Source organism: Mustela putorius, unplaced genomic scaffold (genome assembly GCF_011764305.1).
Source record: "Mustela putorius furo isolate JIRA1106 unplaced genomic scaffold, ASM1176430v1.1 tig00000174_pilon_pilon_pilon, whole genome shotgun sequence".
In the NCBI taxonomy this organism is placed as follows: Eukaryota; Metazoa; Chordata; class Mammalia; order Carnivora; family Mustelidae; genus Mustela; species Mustela putorius.
This window is the reverse complement of record NW_025421304.1, coordinates 28,469,316-28,489,824: the sequence shown is the minus strand read 5'-3', so window position 1 is coordinate 28,489,824 and position 20,509 is coordinate 28,469,316. Positions and strand designations below refer to the sequence as shown.

Genomic DNA, 20,509 nt, shown 5'->3' with positions numbered 1-20,509 from the left:
TGGTATGAACAATGGCAGGATTCTTAGTGAGAAAGCAATCTTACCAAAGTACTAAAACACCTAAAATACCCATGGGCAGGGCAAGGCTAGAACAGATGGTCAAAATCTTCATCTGTGGTTGGTAGGTGTAACTTGATTTGCACACACGGAGGGAAGAAGTGATCAAGAGAAAGTAAGAGAGGGAACTTTGTGGAATGATGGAAATGCTTTAACATTTTGCTGGAATGTAAGTTACACAAATGTATGCATTTGTCAAAACTCAGCCAGTTACGTACCTGAGATCTGTATATCTTACTGTATGTAAATCATACTTCAATTTTAAACAGTAAATTTGAATCTAATCAAGCCTTCATATCTACCTACCAGATTACAGGGAAGACAAGGGATAGAGGAGCATGTTTCCCAATACCTCAAGGTCACACCAGTCACATTCAGAATATGAGAAATTCTGCAGAGCAAATGCTATGGATCTTCAAGAAATAAATGGTCAGAATAAAATAAGAAAGTGTGGGAGACTTATAGATTAAGAGAGACTTATGAGACGTATCAGCCAAAAGCAACGTGATGGTCTTGAGTTTGAACTGGACTCAAACAAATCACACTGTAAAAATAGTTTTAAGACAACTGGGGAAAATAGATGACATGAAGTAAGGAAATACGGTTAATTTTGTTGGGTGGGATAATGGTATTTCACTTTTGGTTTTGTTTTTAAAGTAATCTCTATGCCCAATGTGGGGCTCAAACTCATGACCCTGAGATTAAGAGCTGCATGCTCTACCGACTGAACCAGCGAGGCACCCCTAGTTTTGTCCTTTTTTTTTTTTTAACCTTATCTGTTAAAGATGTATGTGATGTATTTATGGTTCAAAGAATATGACATCTGGGATTTGCTTTAAATTTCATCAGTCACCTCCCCTGAAAAGTAGGAGGTCAGATGAAACAAAATGTTATTGTCAGAACCAAGTGGTGGTTACAAGGGATTCATTGTACTACTCTCTCCAATATGCCTGATATTTCCATTATAAATTGGAAAGGGGGAGAGGGACAAAGGGGCTTAAAAAGATAAGAAAGAGATATAATTGAAGAAAACAGCAGTAACCCAATACAAAGGGAACCAGTAGGGATTGCACTGTATGTGTTGGAAAGTCTTTGTTCCCTAACTACCTTCTCATTTCATCTTCTCTGAATCCTTATCTTACTCATGTGACTACCATGCTTTGGTCTGCTTCCTCAGTTTTCAGTTAGCTTCCTGACTGACTTTTTTTGGCCACCTCTTCAGTGATTCTTTCAACTCAAAGCCTCTCTAAAAATGGCTTCTCTTCAAGGAGTCCCCAGTCCTGATGGCCAGTGCCCACACTGCATCAGAATTCGGCCTGCTAGACTGCACTGACTTCATGACCTACTGTCACTTTGGACTCAGCTAAATGCCACAAACCTCTTCCCAAAACTGAGTCTTCCCGGGTGTTCCTCCTGCCAGTCCCCCTCCCAGGGGTGAAGCTACCCCATCACTCCTGACTCTTCCCTTCCTGCTGATGTCAGGTGTTCGCCCTTGACTTTCCATTTCTACGTCCAACTATCCCCGAACAAATCTCCCCACTCTGAGCCAGCCTATAAACTGTCATGGGGATAATCAAAAACTTCAAGTGACTCCTCATCACCCTCGAGTCAAAACCTCGAATTAGTATTCAAGGTTCACAACAAACTGGAACCTTCCCACCCTTCTCATAAATCCTCTCAACTAGTGACTTTTCTTTTTCTTTTTTTATCAAAGGAATCAAGTATCAAGAGTTAACAAATACAAACAGTTCTATGGGAGGTACAATAAAAAACAGCATCCCCTTCCCTACCTCTCCCCATTGCCGATTCCTGCTCCTGAGAAGCAACAAACTTCCATTCTCAATTGTTTCTTCTATTTACAGCCATATTGCTGAATAACATGCTTCTCTTACTATTTCTTGATTTCTGTCATATTAGACATTACCTGTGAACCTTCCACTATTGGAGCTGAGCACTGAGTTATTGTATCCCACCCCACAAGACACACAGTGCCCTCTCCTCCCCCAGCCTTCCAATTTAGAAAATCATCATAAATGAACATTCAGAGTTTGTATTATGACTTTGTAGAACTAGAAATGCATTTCCTTATTTGTACAACTTTTTCTTTTTTTTCTGAAGTTAAAGAACTATGCATTTCATTCTGCTTGATTCGCAAGAAGCTATCACTACTGCACCCCCAGTTTCTCATAGCACAGGTGGCCCCTCGGTGTCAGTTAGATGTGCCTCCCCACATTTCTCCAGGCCCACTTCATCCTACACGGACACCTGTCCTCCAGGCCAGCTCTACATCACTGTCCTGAGTCAGCTTCCCTCACCTTCCTTGTGGGAATGTCTTTGGTCCCTGAATGGAGTCCCCTGTGTCCTGCAACTCATGACTTCTTTCTCGGTTTCCTCTTGTCTGGTGGAACAAACCATCTAGTAGCTTCTGAGAAATAATGCACCAAAACGAACCATTTGAACACACTAAAGATACCTTAATTTCAACCCTCAGGGCTGTTAAGATGACTAGGAGTTGATTTCCAGGCAGGAAATAATTTTCCATCAGAATTTTAAGGATCCAGTTCTATAGCTGGCTGTTGAGATGAGAGATGGTATCCTTCATTCCTGATATTTGATATGTACCCTACTTTCACCTTCTGGGGCCTTCTGAGATGTTCTCTTGCCATCCCAAAATTTCACTAGAATGAAATTCAAGGGTCACTTCTTTTCCCATTCTCTGGGTTGGGCATTTGTAGGCCCTTTCAATTTGAATACCTCACCTCTCAGTCCCAGCAAAATCCCTTCATTCTTTCTTTGACAATTTTCTATCCTCTATTTCTAGTTCTTGCTGGAACTATTCATGAATGATGCTGAAGCTCCTAGACTCATCCTCTATTTTTCTTATCTCCAACATTATCTTTCAATCCTGTAATTTTTTTTTTCTGCTGTTATATGTAGTTGACCCTTGATCAGCAAGGGTTTGAACTGTGAGGGTCTGCTTACACATGGATTTTTTTTCAATAAATACACTATAGTACTAGAAATGCATTTTTCTTCTTTATGATTTTCTTTTCCCTACCTTACTTTACTTTAAGATTATAGCATATAATACATATACATACAAAATATTTGTTAATCATTGTAAGGCTTTTGGTCAACAGTAAGCTATTAATAGTTAAGTCTTGGGGGAATCCAAGTTATATCCGTATTTTCAACTGTGCAGGTGTCAACTGTCCTAGTCCCTAGGCTGTTTAACAGTCAACTATTTATTAATTTTTAAAAGGTCTTCTTGGGACACCTGGATGGCTCCACTGGTTAAGTGCCTGCCTTCAGCTCAGCTCATGATCCCAGGGTTCTGGGATTGAGCCCCACATCGGGCAGTAAGGAGCCTGCTTCTCCCTCTGCCTGCCGCTACCCTTGCTTGTGCGCTCGCTCTCTCTCTCTCTTTCTCTTTCTGGCAAATAAATAAATAAATAAATAAAATCTTTTTTTTAAATAAAAAATAAAAATAAAAGTTCTTGTTTCCTGAATGATCCCTTTTACAATCTCCTGTTCTTGTAGAGATGCCATATTTTCTCCCAAACTTTTGAGGATATGAATTATAATTTGGTTCTATTTCCACATTGTTTTCACCAAGGCCCCCTTTCTTTGTCTGCTGGTTCCATGTTATTCTTTCACACTGAAAAGTGAGTCACTAAAATGCTGAATGGACACTCTGGGTATCCAGGGTGTGGCAGGCTGACAAGTGGCTTTACCCCGCTCTTTGACTAAAAGACCCCTGAACAGCACGATCTATAGTTTTCTTCCCTTAGACTGGTCACTTTAGCCAACAAAAAACTCCAATCTTTAACTTGGGGACAGTATCCTCACTTAATCCCTTTTTGTCTGAGTTCATCTCTGCCTTCTGCTATGGCTGTATCCCACAGGATGGCTGCGTGTGTGCATGTGTGTGAGAGGCGTACACATGTGCACACATGCATGGGACAACAGGATGCAAGTGATGGGTGACAAATTGAGAAAGTCTAACTGCTCCCTGCACATATTTTTGACTTAACTTCAGAGTTTTAAAGTCTCATTACATGCACGCGCACGTGCACACACACACACACTCACACACCACCCAAATGTCTGACTGTTGAGGCTTTCCAGGGCTTCTAGCTGCAAACTGGCTGGCTTCCTGGGGGATACCCACACTGCAAACTTGGGTTTCAACTTTCTCAGCTCTGCCATTTATCTATCAGCAACTAAACTTTGATTACCATCTCCCATATGCTGCTTCTCCTCTTCCATTCCTTTATCATTATACTTCTATTGCCATTTTAGGGAGTTTTTAGAAAGGAATGGAAATAAACACATGTTCAATCTACATGTTTAACTGAAATTCCTCAGCACTGGTGAATTTCAAACTTCCAAGCAGCATAAGCTTACCCTGATTCCGGGTGCAATCTTACAAAGACTGACAAACAGAGCAGTGGGGGGAGGTCCAGTCCGCCCTTTACCCTCTCCACTTCCAGTAGGCGTGTCTGCTGCACCCAGGTGCCTTGTTAGACACACTCTGAGCACCTTTGTTTCACATACATCTTCCACTACAACAGAACTGTTCCATGAATCATTCCCTACAGATGTCTTTTATACTCACACTCTTCCCCAAACCTGGATCAACTTCCTCTTGTCATTGAAGTCCACCTCCAGCATTTCCTACAAGATGAGTCTGAGCCACTTCCCTCTAAGAGGGCTCCCCTACACCACACTCTACGGAGACCCCTCTCCCTGCTCCCCTCTGGTCTGAGCACCTCCTAAGAGCAAATGACTGCATTCATCTTTACTTCCTCTTTACATCCAAAACTTCTTGTTCCTAGATTTTAAAAAATGACCATTTGAGGGCACCTGGATGGCTCAGTCGGTTAAGCATCTGCCTTCGGCTCAGGTCATGGTCTCGGGATCCCAGGACTGGGCCCCACCTCATCACTGGGCTCCCTGCTCAGGGGGGAGTCTGATTCTCCCTCTCCCTCTTCCTCTCCCGCTGCTAGTGCATTCAAGCATGCTTTCTGTCTTTCTCTCAAATAAATAAATAAAGTCTCTTTTTAAAAATTACCATTTCTCATACAAGCATTCCCTGGCTCTGACAGAAGGCGGTGGCCGGCCATGATAAAGTGAATCCTATGGCTCAATCTTACTCCTGGGTGACTATGTCTGCTGAAATAATGGCTCCATCTGTAGTTTCAAGTGTCCTGTGTGCATGGTAATACTCCCGTGGGGTGGAACTTCTTCCATTAGTGAGCAATGAGAACTGAAGCACTCTGTTCTCTCTGGGCTCCCTATTACAGTGTGAAGTACCTGCCAGGGGCTCAGAGGTATGCGACTAAAACTCAGTAAGGGCTAGGGGTGCCTGGGTGGCTCAGTCGTTAAGCATCTGCCTTCGGCTCAGGCCTTGATCCCAGGGTCCTGAGAATGAGCCCCACATCGGGCTCCCTGCTCAGTGGGAAGCCTGCTTCTCCCTCTCTCGCTCCCCTGCTTGTGTTCCCTCTCTCAGTGTGTGGCTCTCTATGTCACATAAATAAAATCTTTTTAAAAACTAAAAAAAAAAAAAAAAAAAGAAAGAAAGAAGGAAAACTGGCTCTAGTGTCCCACCTCAGCCATTCTTAGAAAACACCATTAAATATCTTTATTTAGATTCATCCAAATGTTCATGAGATCAAGGCCTACATAACTTATAGACCAGAGGGGGTAAGAGGAAACAACCAGAATACTTCTAGAGTTAAGACTGCTTTTATATTTTTTAATTATTTTAACTCAATTAATTAACATATAATGTATTATTGGTTTCAGAAAAAATGCTGCTTTTAAATATATGGGCTGTTAACACAAAAAGTAAAAGTATGAAATGTATCCTGTTAAAAATCAACGATTAATTTGCAAGACACTGGAGAAATTTGACTACTGACTGGGTATTCGATGACAGCAAAGGAATACTGTTAACAATACAGTGGTTTTGTTTTTAATAAGAGAATATTTTTTAGAAATACATACCAAAATATGGTTAAAATTATATGATGCCTGGGGTTTGCCTCAAAATGATCTAAGAAAGGGGGATAGGGCCGGGTGAGGATTACAGATCAGGAGTTGGCAAATTTTTTTCTATAAAGGGCCGCAACGTGAATATTTTAGGCTTGGCAGGCTATACAGTCTAGGTCGCAATTACTCAACTCTGCCATTGAGCATGAAAACAACCACAGATTATACATATAAACAAATGAGTATGTCTGTCCAATAAAACTTTATTTACAAAGACAGGTAGAGGTCGGATTTTGTCCACAGGTTCATAGCTTGTCAACCTCTAGTACAGATGAAACAAGACTGGCCATGATTTGAATAATTATTGAAGCCAAGTGGTAAGTATGTAGGGATTCTCTCTATTTAGTGTATATATGAAACTATCCATCATAATATGAAAATTTCCAATATTTCCAAAGTAATAAGTTTGACCTTTTTCTAAGAAGTCAATATTTTCCTTTGGTTAAATATGTAAATAAATATTCTGGACTTAAAGTAGAAAACAGAATGAGGACCAATGATGACAGATTATAGTTTCATTTCCAGAAAGTTAAGGGAAAAAAAGGAAAACACAGAATTCTACTGGAAAACTGAAACCAGGAACAGCCCATCCACAGAAATCAGTAGGACCAGAAGGTGAGGCGGTATTTGCCTGGCACATAACTGACGGCTGAACCAGAGTCTAAGGGTTTTCCAAATATTCCCCAGCTCTGACATCCTCTCCCTCTACAAGGTCGGTGGGGAGGTGTTCAGATGTTCTGCAGGAGCCCTTCGTGACTGCTTTACTGGGAGGGAATTCTCTCCTGAGAGCAGAATACGTTCTCATCTGAATGCTCTCAGGACCAAAAGGCACATGTGGAAAGAACTTTCTGTCCCTGGCAAGCTGGGAACCAAACTCCTTCTCCTTGAACTTGGACCGTCTTCCCTCACTTGGAAGCCTCACTCATCCTCTGGTTTTAGAGAACTTAGCTGCATTCTTACAAAGCCCAGCTGAATGAGCAGCACCCTTCAGGGGCCGAATGGGGACAGGATGCTATGAAATGCACCAACACCCTCTCTATCTTGGCTTCCTCATGCCCCCTTTTCCCTGGAGATGCTCTATAAATCTTGGGATGTCCTAAGAAATGAGAGAATGAAGTGAATAGGAAAAGCAATTAAGTGACCAGGGGAAAAGGTCCCTGTTCTTTGCTATCTCTGCAGAAAGAGACTGAGAACCTGGCCCTGATAGGGTATCTCTGTAGGTAAAATAACTGAGGGCATCAGGATACCAATGGCCCAAGAGGCAGGATTCCTAGCCCTCCTACCTCCGGGACCAAAGAGCCATAGTAGTTCTGAGTATCATTTACGAAAGCTCCTGGCCATCAGTCCTGGCCTACACAATGAATGTGGGGAAGAAGGAAACTGAAGAGAGGAAAGAATGTAGAAGATGACAACGGAAGCGGGGGAAAGAGAGGGAAAGGAGCCAAGAATAGTGGGAACTAAAGAGATGGCTGTGGCAGTGCTGGTAGAGAAGCCAGCGGGGGATTCTTGGTGCCAGTTCTAGAGTCTCAGGGCTTGCCAGCCCAAGCCTTACCCTGGAGGAAGAGGCCGCTCCCAGGTGGTGGTTTTGGTATTATGGTCAACGTAATAGACGCGCCCATTAGGAAGTTCTCGCTGTTCCCATCTGAAAAATAAAGTGAAAGGAAGCATGAGATACACAATTGAAAAGCATAAGCACTTGTTGGAGAAGGAGTCCTTCACTACTGATGCTGCTGGTGTGGCAACTTTAAGAGGATAAAGACGACATATGATATCAGCCCAGTGGTCAAACCAGGTCCATTCTGTCACTGACGGTGGCACCCAGGAGTACTTCTTGAGAACAAAACCTCCCTTTAATGAAGTCAGTGTACTAGCATATGCCATGGGTCACTCTAGCTTCTCCTAAATGACCTATAAAAATCTACATTCTATGAACTTTTCTAAATCAGTGTTTCATGGCCATTTCAGGATCACAGATCCCTGTAGGAATGGGATGAAAGCCAAGGACACTTTCCTTCCAAAGTGCACTTACCAACAAAAATTTGTATGCCATGTCTGGGCTTCACAGACCTCGCCTAAAGTTTATCTAGGGACCCTCAATCTTTGTAGCCAATACTACCTTTTAAAGTCACAAATTATAGGACTATCCCTATTCTCCTAGCATCAAAATATATTTATGATCACATTTCTTTTTAAAACATAAGCTTCATGGGACGCCTGGGTGGCTCAGTGGGTTAAAGCCTCTGCCTTCGGCTCAGGTCATGATCCCAGGGTCCTGGGATCGAGTGTCCCGCATCGGGCTCTCTGCTCAGCAGGGAGCCTGCTTCCTCCTCTCTCTCTGCCTACTTGTGATCTCTGTCTGTCAAATAAATAAATAAATAATATATATATAAGCTTCATTTACAGAGGATCTTTAAAAGAGATCAGGTTGAATCAAGACACACCGCATACTGTCACTTACTTACTGCTCTCCTCATGTTATTTATTGACTTCCCTTCTCATGTGCCTATGTGTAATGATGAGGTAGGCGTGCCGACAGTGGCCATTCTGTGCTAATGGAAGAACAACAAGGTAGCAGATGATCCAAAGAAATAATCTACAAGCAAAACCACTACAAAATACAGCCAACTAGTACCCACCCCTACACTCCTATTATTCTCACACTCAACGCAGTCTGACAATAATTCCACTCACTCAGAACACAGTAATCCATAAATAAGGGATGCAAATTTTTATATTTATAAAATGATCACTGCTTTATGAAGGATGTTAATGGTCCCCTTAGCCTTTATGTTTTACATTGAATTCATTCAGTTCTACTTGTAGGTACTGCCTAGAAGGTGACCTTTTCCAGGAAGTTATTAGTACAGTCAGTTCTACTGAAACACTTGTTTTGAAAACATAAATCTATCCCGGCATGATTGATACATGAGGGAACAATGTGAGCATAATGTGAATTTTGTGTTTGCTTATGAATGACTTTTCCTTTTTGAAACACGAAATGCACTCAGATGACTTCCCCCAGCTGAACCCAGTCACGTAGGAATACACAGAGCCCATATGCATCTACCAGCTGCCTTGGTTTACTACAGGCCATACGCCATACTCACCCACATCTGGCGTCACAACTCCCATCTGATTTCAGACAGCCCTTTTTTGTACCACTTTGCAAAAACACTCACAAGCTCACACTCTTCAGACACCCGCTTCCACAAGCACACTTCAGGTCTTTTCATGGAAACACACACTTATTATAGTGTTATGTACCTCAACCATTTAACATGTGTAAAACTCTGCTACCACCATTATTACGTTCCTGTTTTTCATGTGTGTCAATGACACATTTTTAAAAAGATTTTATTTATTTATATGAAAGAGTGAGAGAGATCACAGAGGGAGAGAGAGAAGTAGACTCACTGCTGATGTGGGGCTCGATCCCAGGACCCTGAGATCATGAGCTGAAGGCAGATGCTTAACCAACTGAGCCACCCAGATGCCCCTATCACTGATACCTTTTTGAGGGTTATACCCCTAACTCATTCTTTTCCTATAAGCCCTATAGTTTTTATTGCTTTTTTTTTTTTTTGCACTTCGTGGTGATTTTTAGGAACAGGTACATAATAGCAGTGCAGACGGCATACCGAAATACATGTCCTAACTTCTATGACTAAGCCTGGTGTGGCCATTCTAATAGACATTAGCTTTATCCAATACTGTTTCTCATTTAAACCAAAATGTCTGATCAGCAGCCTGCACTGATCGACACCTCAGAGGCTGGTTCAGATACAGATACACATGAGGCTTTGAAGAAAAGGAAAAGAAGGGGGGGCGCAATCACCCTCCGAGCATCTATAATGAGCTACAGTGGGCTCAAGCTCTACCCAAGCAGTTCTTGCTTCCACACTTTAAGGTGAGAAATGCCACCACCATGGGCGAAACTGAGGATCAGAAAAGCCAGGTGACTCTCATGTGTCCTTACAACTCAGCTGACTCCCCAGCCAGTGAGTTTCACTACAACACGCTCAAAGGAAGAAATGAGGAAAAAGGAAGGTTAACTGGAATTTATAGGGAACCTACTACCCAGAAAACAAACAGGTGCCTTCCCAAACTCTATCTCAAAGTGAACAGCACCGGAGTCCAGGTAGGGGGCCCTGCAGAATCAAGACGGCTGTGGAGTGATTGCAGCGGCTGCACCACGTTCATCTCTAGGCTCCATCTGAATTACAACCCTCTGCTCCAAAATGATCTGCCGGAGGAGGCTGCACATTCCACACAACTGGGAGGGTTAGCCCTGGGAACAGTGAAGTCCACTGGTTCCACAATCCCACCTCTCAAAAGAGATCAACTACTGGCCGGGGGACCAGAGTGCTACCCACATTGTTAATGCTGCTCGAGAACATCTTCTCTCCTGGGTATTCTTGCTTGAGGTACTGGTTAAAGCATATATGGGTGACTTGATCCCGGAACCCTAACTCCTCCCACTGCAGAAAGATCCTTACACTTCACTATTTTATTAAAAGGGCAGAATATTCTGCCGAAAGTGACCAGATGAAAATGCACATTGGGTAAAAAGTAAAAGATCTTTTCCCTCTAGATGCCCTTCTGAATCAAAGACAAAAGAGTAACAAATAACTCCAGCTCGAGAGGCTGGTGTTCCATCTATGAAGAACCTTTCTTGTGAGGACCCCTCCGCCAAAAAGCCAGGCTAACGTACTGTGGCTTCACACCAGACCCTCAAAGTCCTCCTTGTCTGCCCGGTAACAGAGCAGCAAATCTGATACCCTCTTTATTCATCTGAATTCGGAAATGAGACAGTCTTGAGAAAGATGCTTGGCTTATGGGTTAAGTACTGAAATATGGAAGCTGCTCAAGGAAATGGCAACAAACCACTCTTTCATAACATTCACTCCCAGGAAGGCTTACGTGGCTGAGAACCCCTCAGTTTCCCTGAGAAGTTAGCCAGCTCCTTCCCTTCCTTCGCAATTTCTTATTTTATTTTTTTTTTTAAAGATTTTATTTATTTACTTGAGAGAGAGACAGTGAGAGAGAGCATGAATGAGGAGAAGGTCAGAGAGAGAAGCAGACTCCCCATGGAGCTGGGAGTCCGATGCGGGACTCGATCCCGGGACTCCAGGATCATGACCTGAGCCGAAGGCAGTCGTCCAACCAACTGAGCCACCCAGGCGTCCCTGCAATTTCTGGCACAAAACCACCAACAAAGTGAGTCTGCTCATTTTGTAGTCACTGTCTGGAAACCCATCCATAATATGTGGGTAAAGCTGCACCTTTTAAAGAAGACAAGATATTTGTTGTAGCAATTGCAGATAAAAGGTGCCAAACACACATTTTTCTTTATTCCAAAAATTCTTTTGTTACAACTTTCATCTTATAAATAGTCTCTACTTTTACGATTCATTTCAGGCAAAGAGAAAACTTGGTTTTGTTATTCTTTGGCTCTTATTTTAATTCGAAGATGGGATAATACTTAAAATTCCATGAAGTCAATGCATTGAATTGACACCGTGGTCTTCCCACACGCTGGCAGAAAGAAAATCGGTGTGAAGTCCTCTTCGCTTATATTCAAGAGTTACCGCAGCTCTTTCCAAGCGCGGATAAGATCCGTCCATCCCATCTTTGATCCCAGCTGATCCTGGAAATGAAAGTCTCTCTTTCATGGGCTGTTATTGTCCAGCAAATCTCCATGTCCTTCTGTGAACCCTCTCAATTGGCCTAACTGGAAGAATAGTTACGAGAGGAACAAGACCTTTCTTGCATTACCTTTTTTGATATCTACATTTTTTTCTTTTTAAAATTGGACTCCTGCTCAGATTAAATGTCCATGTGGGTCCTCCCTGATCCATGACCTGGCCTAACTGCTTTTCTTAGAGAACTCTCGACTCCTCCCTTACCTGCACGGCTCCTCAGAATTCATACAAACCTCTTCCCTTCATTCACTGCAGCACAGTCGGTCAATTCTAGCGACAATCAAAAGAGCCTCCCGATTCTCCTGTCTCCTCAGTAGCTGCTGACCCACATAGATTAAGCCTTCCGACTGTCTTGGTTTGGTCTCCCCATGCCAAGAAAGTGATACTGGCAGCGACCTTTCATCAGCACATCCCTGTCAGGGGTTAGGTTTCTGTCCCTTATAAGCATCTTCTTCACACTGAGATAAAAAGGCTTTTCAATCACACTACCCATGGGTCTCAATACTGCATCCTGGTCACATGGTCATATCCTCTCCCACTGAATAGCTTTCTTTGATGCTCTCAGAAACAGTGTTCAAAGCATCAAGCTTGATTCAGGTGCCTTCCCAACACATTGCTCCTTGGCCTTCAACGAGTAACATTCAGTTCGACCACGAACTACACAGGGTCTTTGTATTCCAAGGCACTTAAAAAGTAGTCTCCAATTTCAATTAATCGTAGGTAATTTTTTTTAACTTAAATTACCTTTGTCCCTATGCCTTTTATTCAGTTCTGTGTCTTCTGTGCCCATGCCCTAACACGCATGCCACCCCCATCCCACCTCCCAGCATCACCATCTTAAAAGGGTAAAAAAATCCCCTTGTCAGGATGACACCCAATCATTTCTCTCCTGTACAAACTGAAAGGAAATTGTCTGGTCCCCCAAACTACATTTCTTGTGGAAGGTTTCCTGAAAGGTCTTCAGGGAATTCTCGATTATTCTGTCATTCAACCAACCCTGATCAACATGTCACCTAGTCAGATTTCCTTATGTTTGGGCAGAATCACATTTTCACCAAGAGTCGGATTAAGTTGAGAAGGGCAGAAAGCAAGGCAAGGAGTTCAGGTTAGTATCAGAGATGTTCTCTTTAAAAGGACCTCATAGGGATGCCTAGGGGGCTCAGCTGGTTAAGCCTCTGCCTTGGGCTTGGGTCATGATCCCAAGGCCCTTCTCAGCAGGGAGCCTGCTTCTCCCTCTCCCTCTACCTGCCGCTCCCCGTATTGGTGCTTTTCTCTGTCAAAGAAATAAATAAAATCTTTCTAAAAATAAATAAAAAAATAAAAGGCCTCACAGATTTACCTATCAACATGCTCAAAAAATTCAACCTTAATTACCTTTTACTAATTTATACATTATGACTAATACAGGCACTGGGCATTAATAAAGTTGACTCTCATTCAAAATACACTCTGTTACAAAACAAAGGCCCAAACCCTTACATGCCCCCAAAGAAAAGATGTCTCGCTGGCTACTTAGAAAAAAAACTCAACTTCAGAAAAAGACACAAAGTATTCAAGCACTCTTAAAGCTGCCAGTGTGGAAGTTCAGCTCTGCAGAGGCCCAAACCCCACTGAACTCACAGCTTCTTATTTTATGCTCGTCTAATAAATGACTCTGAACCAACCCCTAATCCCCAAGCTTCGGCCACTTCCTGGGTAAACCATAAGATTTATTTCTTCTGTTAGGGACGTTTTTAGACTTTTATGAGCCAGAAATCTAGGTGCAAGGGAACAAATCTGCTCACCGTTTTCATGGATTCAGTAGATCCTTTGTAAACTGGGTAGGAAATGTGCTAAACTCGGTCTTCCCTCAGCAAACTTTCTTGGGATACTGAGCTTCCCTTTCAATCTAAGCACACTAACCCCTTCTTTAAAAACCATCAGCAACCAGCACTTTATGCCCTGTAAGCAGAGAATGGCAATGTTTAGTAGTAATCAAGGCTTCTGAATTAAGTCTGTTTTTCTTCCCCTTCAACCATCCAATTTCTTTGCACTGGAAAAGTCTCCAAAGCTCCTCCGGGAAGGATGACAATATTAAAATGTATGCTCTCACGCAGAGGCAAGACAATTCCTGGAGATGGTGTACATTAAAAATTAAAAAAAAAAAAAAGGGGAAACATTTTTGCTGATAACAGATTTTGCAGATAAATTTGGCAATGAAGAGGAATAGTCACTGAAAATAAAAGAGTTGTGGGAACAAAAATGGGTATACTCTTTGAAGTATACTCTTTGAAAAGGGCAATTTGGCAGCCTGGTCAAAAACCTTTCCTATATGAATATCTCATAACTTAGCAGCTCTTCTTCTAGGATGTATACTGTGGAAATAATTACGTGTCAACGATTTAGCTGTAAGTATATCTGTCACAGTAGGTTACAGCATGTTACACAAAACCTGAAAACAACCTAAATGCTCCCAAAATGGAGGATTAGTACAATAAATTATGTCATTTCTCTAATGGGTATAACACTCATTGAAAATAACATGATAGATAATATAGACTTGCCCAGCTAGTTACCATATATTGGGTGGAAAAAGCAAGTTAACAAATAACACATATAATTTAGTCAAAATTTTGTTTAAAAATAACGTTAATATACTATTTTTCATTAAATCTAAAATGACATCAATTATATGATTTAACATATTACTAAGAAAGAAAAAAATGCTGCCAATTAAGCTTATAAATTACATATTGATTTTCAAGTTTATTTCACATTTAAATGTGAAATAACAAGTGTATCAGAATCAACAAAATGTGGAGAGTGTACGTGAGTAAAATTTTTACGTCAGCGTAAGGAGGAATTTTAGACAAGACACAAACAGCACACGAAGCTTAACAAACAAGGTTGCTTCAAATTTTGAATTCCTGCACAATGAAAGGCAACATTAAAAAGTGAAAAGATGAACCACATGCTGGAAGAAAATGTCTGCAATGCACAGAATTAAAAAGCAATTAGTATCTAGCATATATAAAGAAACACTACAGATTAGAGAGAAAAAGACAGCCATATAGAAAAATTGACAAAAAGATACAAAGAGGCAACTCACAAAATAGGAAATCAAAGAACCAAATAAAAACATGTAAAAGAGGTTCAATCTCAGTGGTAATAAAGGAAATTCTAATTAAAACCACAAAGCGTCCACCAATCAAACTGGCCAAAAAGAAAAAAAACCTCACAATATTTTTGTTGTTGTTTTTAAGATTATTTACTTATTTATTTGATAGAGATAGAGAGGGCACAAGCAGGGAGAGCAGCAGCCGAGGAAGAGGGAGAAGGAGACTCTTCATGAGCAGGGAGCCTGATGCAGGTTGGGACCATAGGACCATAACCTGAGCCAAAGGCAGACACTTAACTGACTGAGCAACCCCGGCGCCCCACAATATTAAGTTTTAGCAGGAATGCTTATGCATGCTCCAGGGAGTGTGAGTACTGGTGAGCAATTTGATCGTATCTACGAAAACTGAAGATCTTCAATCCTTACAATAACATTCCAGCTCCAGCACATGCCTTAAAGAAACAGACATGCAGGAACACCTGGGTGGCTCAGTCAGTTAGGCATCTGACTCTCGGTTTCATCTCACATCACAATCTTAAAAGTCCTGGGATCCAGCCCTACATCTCACAGTCCACGTCCAGTGGGGAATCTACCTGAGGATTCTCTCTCCCTCTCCCTTGCCCCTTTTCCCCCAAAGCCCTGTGTACTCGCTCCTTTATAAATAAAATCTTAAAAAAAAAAAATAGACAATACAGACAAGATATGCACAGAAAAATTTCACTGTAGCATGTTTATAATTGTGAGGAGATAAAAACAGTATAAATATAAAATATATAAACATTTACTTAGCTGTTATATTATTAAGTATACAAATGGAAGGTATAAATTATATATAAAAATAAATTATCAAATATAAATGTTTATTAAAACAATATATGTGTTTAAATATACATTTATATGTTTTTATATTTTATATTTACATGACATATAAATATAGTAAATATAAGGAAATTTGATTTATAAATAAAATTTACCTATTCATACAATGGAATACCTTATAGCAGTTTAAATGAATATGCCAATGCCATGTAGCTCTGTATATAGAGAATGGAAATGGGAAGAGGTTCACGGAACTTTCTAATGGATTTGTAATGTCTTTGTCAAGAGGTTAAAGAAAGGGGAAGCTTGCAGCAAACAGAGCATAACTCTAAAGTCTGATATAGCTGGGTGATGAACTCAAAGTATGTTTCATATTACTCTCCATGCTTAACTGCATGCTTACAATATGTTACAATAAAAATATAAATTTTAAAAGCACACGCTAAAAGATTATTAAATTTTAGTAGATGTATGTTTACATGTATGTGTCTGTATATGTGTGGTCCTGGGCAAATTGCTTAAGGTTTCCTCATTTGTAAAATGAGGATAAAAGCAGCTACCCCACACAGTGTTGTCAAGACTGCACCAAATAATCCATGGGCAAAACTTAGCATTCCCCTACATAATGTAAACACTGAACACATGCTAGCAGTCACTAATGGTCAGGAAAAAATATATACAATCTGGAAAGCACCAATGGTTAAATCTGGGCATTGGCTTGTTACTGCTGTTCTTCTCCATTTTCTTTTTCTACTTAAAAAGAATCTTTTTTAAATTTTAAATGCTACTGAGAATGTGAAATCATTTACCTAGTCATTATCAAATACTTCTCACCCCATCTCCCTCTAAGCCGGGTACTATGGTAGGTGCTGGTGGATACGAAAATGGACAAAATCATCTCTGCTCTTGAGGAGCTCTCAAGAAAGTGTAGTGAGAATGGACATTTGTAATTACACATAATTACACACACATATAGTAGTGTGAGAATGTCTCATGGACCAGCCTCGGACAACACAAGAATCTTTGGAAATAAGGTTTCATTCTGAGACGAGGAGGAGGAAGCCAGAAGCATGTGCCGATATTCAGCGTTACCTAAGTGTATAAGAGTCCTTGCACGGCCAAGAACTAAATCATATTCAACAAGAAGGCACAGAGTCTCCCAGTATAATCCTTTAATCTGGAGGCACTCAAAGCATGTTTCCCTGGCCAAAACGGTTACTCTTTAGTGACCAGAAAAGTACATAAGTTTTTAAGCATTTAGAAACTTTTGTACCAATTTGGCATCGCCACATCTAAGTAATGTGATCAGTGGAGAAGCAGAGAACAAAAGTAGGGATTCCTAACAGACTGAAAATAAGAAAATAAAAACAGAAAAGAGAGGGGAAAAAAAAAAGGATTGGTTCTTCACAGACAGTGTAAGAAGGACCGTTTTCTAACTCCCTGGGTAAGGAGCTTTGGCTAGTGCCAAAAATGAGTTTGGAATGAAATGCAATGGCAGCGGCTGGTTTATAACTTAGCGGAGAAGCTCCAAATTCCAACGTCTCTGAAAGCTCTCCACAAACAAAACATCCAAGAGCTCGTACAAGACTGTCATCCTTGATAGCGTTTCAAGGAGCACCTGGGGAAAAGGGCCTCTGGACATCCATGAATGGGTGTGGGGTAGCGGAGATGGCAGAGCCGAAAGATCTAGAAACACCCCTCCTCAATTAATTCTACTTTGAGGCAGGAAACAGACAGGCCAGCCAATGACTGCGGGAGAAAAAGGATGGTGTGAAATGGCAGTGCTGAGGTAAGTCGGCAGTCCAAACACAACGGCCTCCCTTATGTAAGAAACCACAGCAGAGCGCAGGCTGCCAGAGTCAAATAATGTGCCTCTGTGTGCGAGGGACTGAGGGAGCTGCAGAGCCCAGGACGCACTTGGAGTTTATCTAAGCCATGTACACACGGTCTGTTAATGAGCACTTGGTTCCCAAAGTGGGCTCGCTGCTGATAAAAAACAGATGCAGGGCCAGCCGAGCAAAGTGGCCTCGCTCCCCGCTGCCTGGGACCACTATCTCACGTCTCCTGGGTCTTCCTGGCACCCCCTTCGTTAATGAACGTTTGCAACCTGAAAATGCCTCACTCTTCCACTTGGCTTCCTTCAGCCTAATTAAATTTAAAAGTACAGAAAGCCGGTCGGTTTGGAGACAGGGAGAGAGAAAGGGGCCGAGGTGTGCTCTGTGGACTCACACAGCCCAGCCTTCCGTACCTTCGGTCCTTAAAACTACAGACGGGCATGTGTAAACTCTTCAAGATCAGAGCTGCAAATGCTGCAAATTTCAGAAAGGCAATGCAGCCACCAGGGAGACAGGCCCTCAGGATTCCCAAGTGGACCTTAGGCAATCGCTCAGTAGAGGAGACTGAAGGGGTCAAGAAGATCAAGTTGGGAAGAGACAGCTGGCTAGATGCCTCGATAAAGCAAAGAAAGTCTTGTGGCTCAGAAATGACTTGGCCAAGAGGAGACATGGTCCTGGGATCTCCCAGTACACAAGGTCTCCTCATGAGCGGCGAAGAGTGTCCCCCAGCCTGTGAGAGTGGCATATCTGAACCCAAAGCCGGGCAACCCAGTGGATGACAACCCTCCACTCTGGCCTCTGGGAAGGAAAATGCAATATTCCTGTCATAGTTGCGGTACCAAAGAAGCAGAACACATTCATCCAGGTGGAGAGAAAAAAAGAAGAAAAAAAAAAAGATGGCATTTAAATTTACTCATGACAAATATGTCTGGGAGGGCCTACTTTGTGTCAGGCTCTCTGTCACCCTGCCATTTACAGCCCAGTGAGGCAGAGAGATGCGAAACAAGCAGATACACATGTGAGAAGAGTTACAGTAGACAAAGCAGCTTGACCTTGTCTACCACGGATCAAGGAAAGAGGCCCAGGGGAAGTGCTAGTTGACTGATGGAAAAAATGGTAAGGAAGGTTTTGGAAAGAGTGACCTGCATGGTGTAGCGTCCAAAGTCCAGGGAAAGGGTGCTCCATCTGTCCAACTAGCCTAAGCCATAAGGCTAGAGCTTAGAGAGCCGAGCAGAGCCTTCCATGGAAGGCCTGAGGGGGTAGATGGGGTCATACCATGTGGGGCTTCTTAGGCCTTATGAAGGATTTGGGAATTTACACCTAAGGACAATGGGCAGCCAGGACAACATTCTAAGTGTAAAATGTCATGCTCAGAGTTTTTTTTTTTAAAGATGAAAATTGGTCTCCTTACACATAAAGCCAAAGTCCCAGGAATAAAGGAATAACCCATCCTGATCAGATCTCCTGAACTTGTAAATAAGCTGGTGTGGTGACGGTAGGTCTTTGAGTTGCAGAGGTCACTGCGGGAACCATGTCTTCTCCAACTTGCCATCACAGACCAGCACAACAAAAGCACGCCATCCTCATGCCTGGCACTCAGCAGTTCTGGTGGTGATTTCCAATCTCTACGCCCGGAACCAGCCTGCAGAGTACTAAGCTCCCGCTGTCTTAGGGATGGGCACCTTAAGATGGAAAACTGGGTCTCAATACCATCATACCCACGTTAGAGTGGGCAGTGGCCTCCCCAGACCCGCACACGGATCTCGCCACATTCTAAATGCTCTAAGGAAAAGATACAGTTCAAACTCTACCTCGGCAAAGTGTTTCAGCCTCTGGCAAGGATGGGGGTGGGGAATCGGCTTCCCTGGGCTGCTCCATCTGCCAAACTTAGAATAAAGAGTGTTTTCAGGGCCTGGAGTTTTCCAGCTGCCTGGAAACAGGAAGAGCCCAATCCCAGAGAACAGTAACCCTCACACACACCCTACATAAAGACATGTTGAGCCATTAGCCCTAATTGCCTGTGACTGACACAGGAGCAAAGCCGGCCTTCCAGGCATTTGCTCAGCGGAAAGAAAACAAACAGCTCACAGGGGACACAGGCAGCCATTTTCTCTCCTTTCTGCCAAAATGATTTTGCTCTGTTCCCCCCAAATTACAGCATACAGATCTAAAATTATAAACCAAACAAAGGTCTTTCTAGTATTCTTCACCACATACGAGAGAAAACATAAATCTCTGCAGGAAAGGGCTGGACACCAGCAATCGGTTATTAATGTTTTCACAAAACCAGGAACTTCACAAAAACTTTTCAGACCACCTCTCAATGTCCCATCTCTCCGGGTCTGAGGTATTAGGAACCGCTTGCAATACCTGTTGTTTATTCATCATATTTTAGTAAGATATATGTTAGCTAGTGGGCCAAATGCTAAGGATGTGATATGTACGTGGTAAAAATCACATTTGCCTTCAGACTTACGATTTTTGTTTCTAACAAGCTGGTTTTCTAAAGAGGCTTAAGAAGATGGAGCATATTATACATCAAGCAAGAGACTGTGCATCCTTCCCTTGCCCTTTATGAACTACCAGGGTTCAGGGGAGCTAGCCACACGTCACCACCACCGCCATCAGCCAGACCAGGGACTAGGGTGATAAAGACACTGGTTTCCTTGGTACCAAACTGATAAGCAGGATGGATTTGAGGACCAGAACAGGACTGGCTCTGACAATGACTGGCGGTTGCTGAGATAAGACTTCATTCCCCGGTTCAGAACCATTCCCTTTCTTCACCGTTCCCTCACAGTCGATTCAAAAATATCACTCACCGGGTGGAACATCCAGCATGTCCCGCCTTCCACTTCCTAGACAGACACGTAAGGTTATGAACTCCCCCTTGCAGAGACGGTGAAGCATTTGAGCAAGGACACATCGGATCCAGTGGAGACCGG

General features: G+C 42.3%; 1 protein-coding gene across 3 annotated transcripts in view; it reads right to left on the bottom strand.

Annotated features, from left to right (window-relative positions):
- The window catches only part of WWP2 (WW domain containing E3 ubiquitin protein ligase 2), a 143,322-nt gene that overhangs the window by 21,982 nt on the left and 100,831 nt on the right, over positions 1-20,509 (bottom strand). For 2 of the 3 annotated variants that reach the window (XM_045076244.1, XM_045076245.1), the window contains one exon: positions 7,664-7,753. In XM_045076244.1, coding sequence (XP_044932179.1) covers positions 7,664-7,753 — 90 coding nt within the window. Of the gene's footprint in view, positions 1-7,663; positions 7,754-20,386; positions 20,506-20,509 lie in introns of those variants that run through there. The other variant, XM_045076246.1, reaches the window with a different exon arrangement.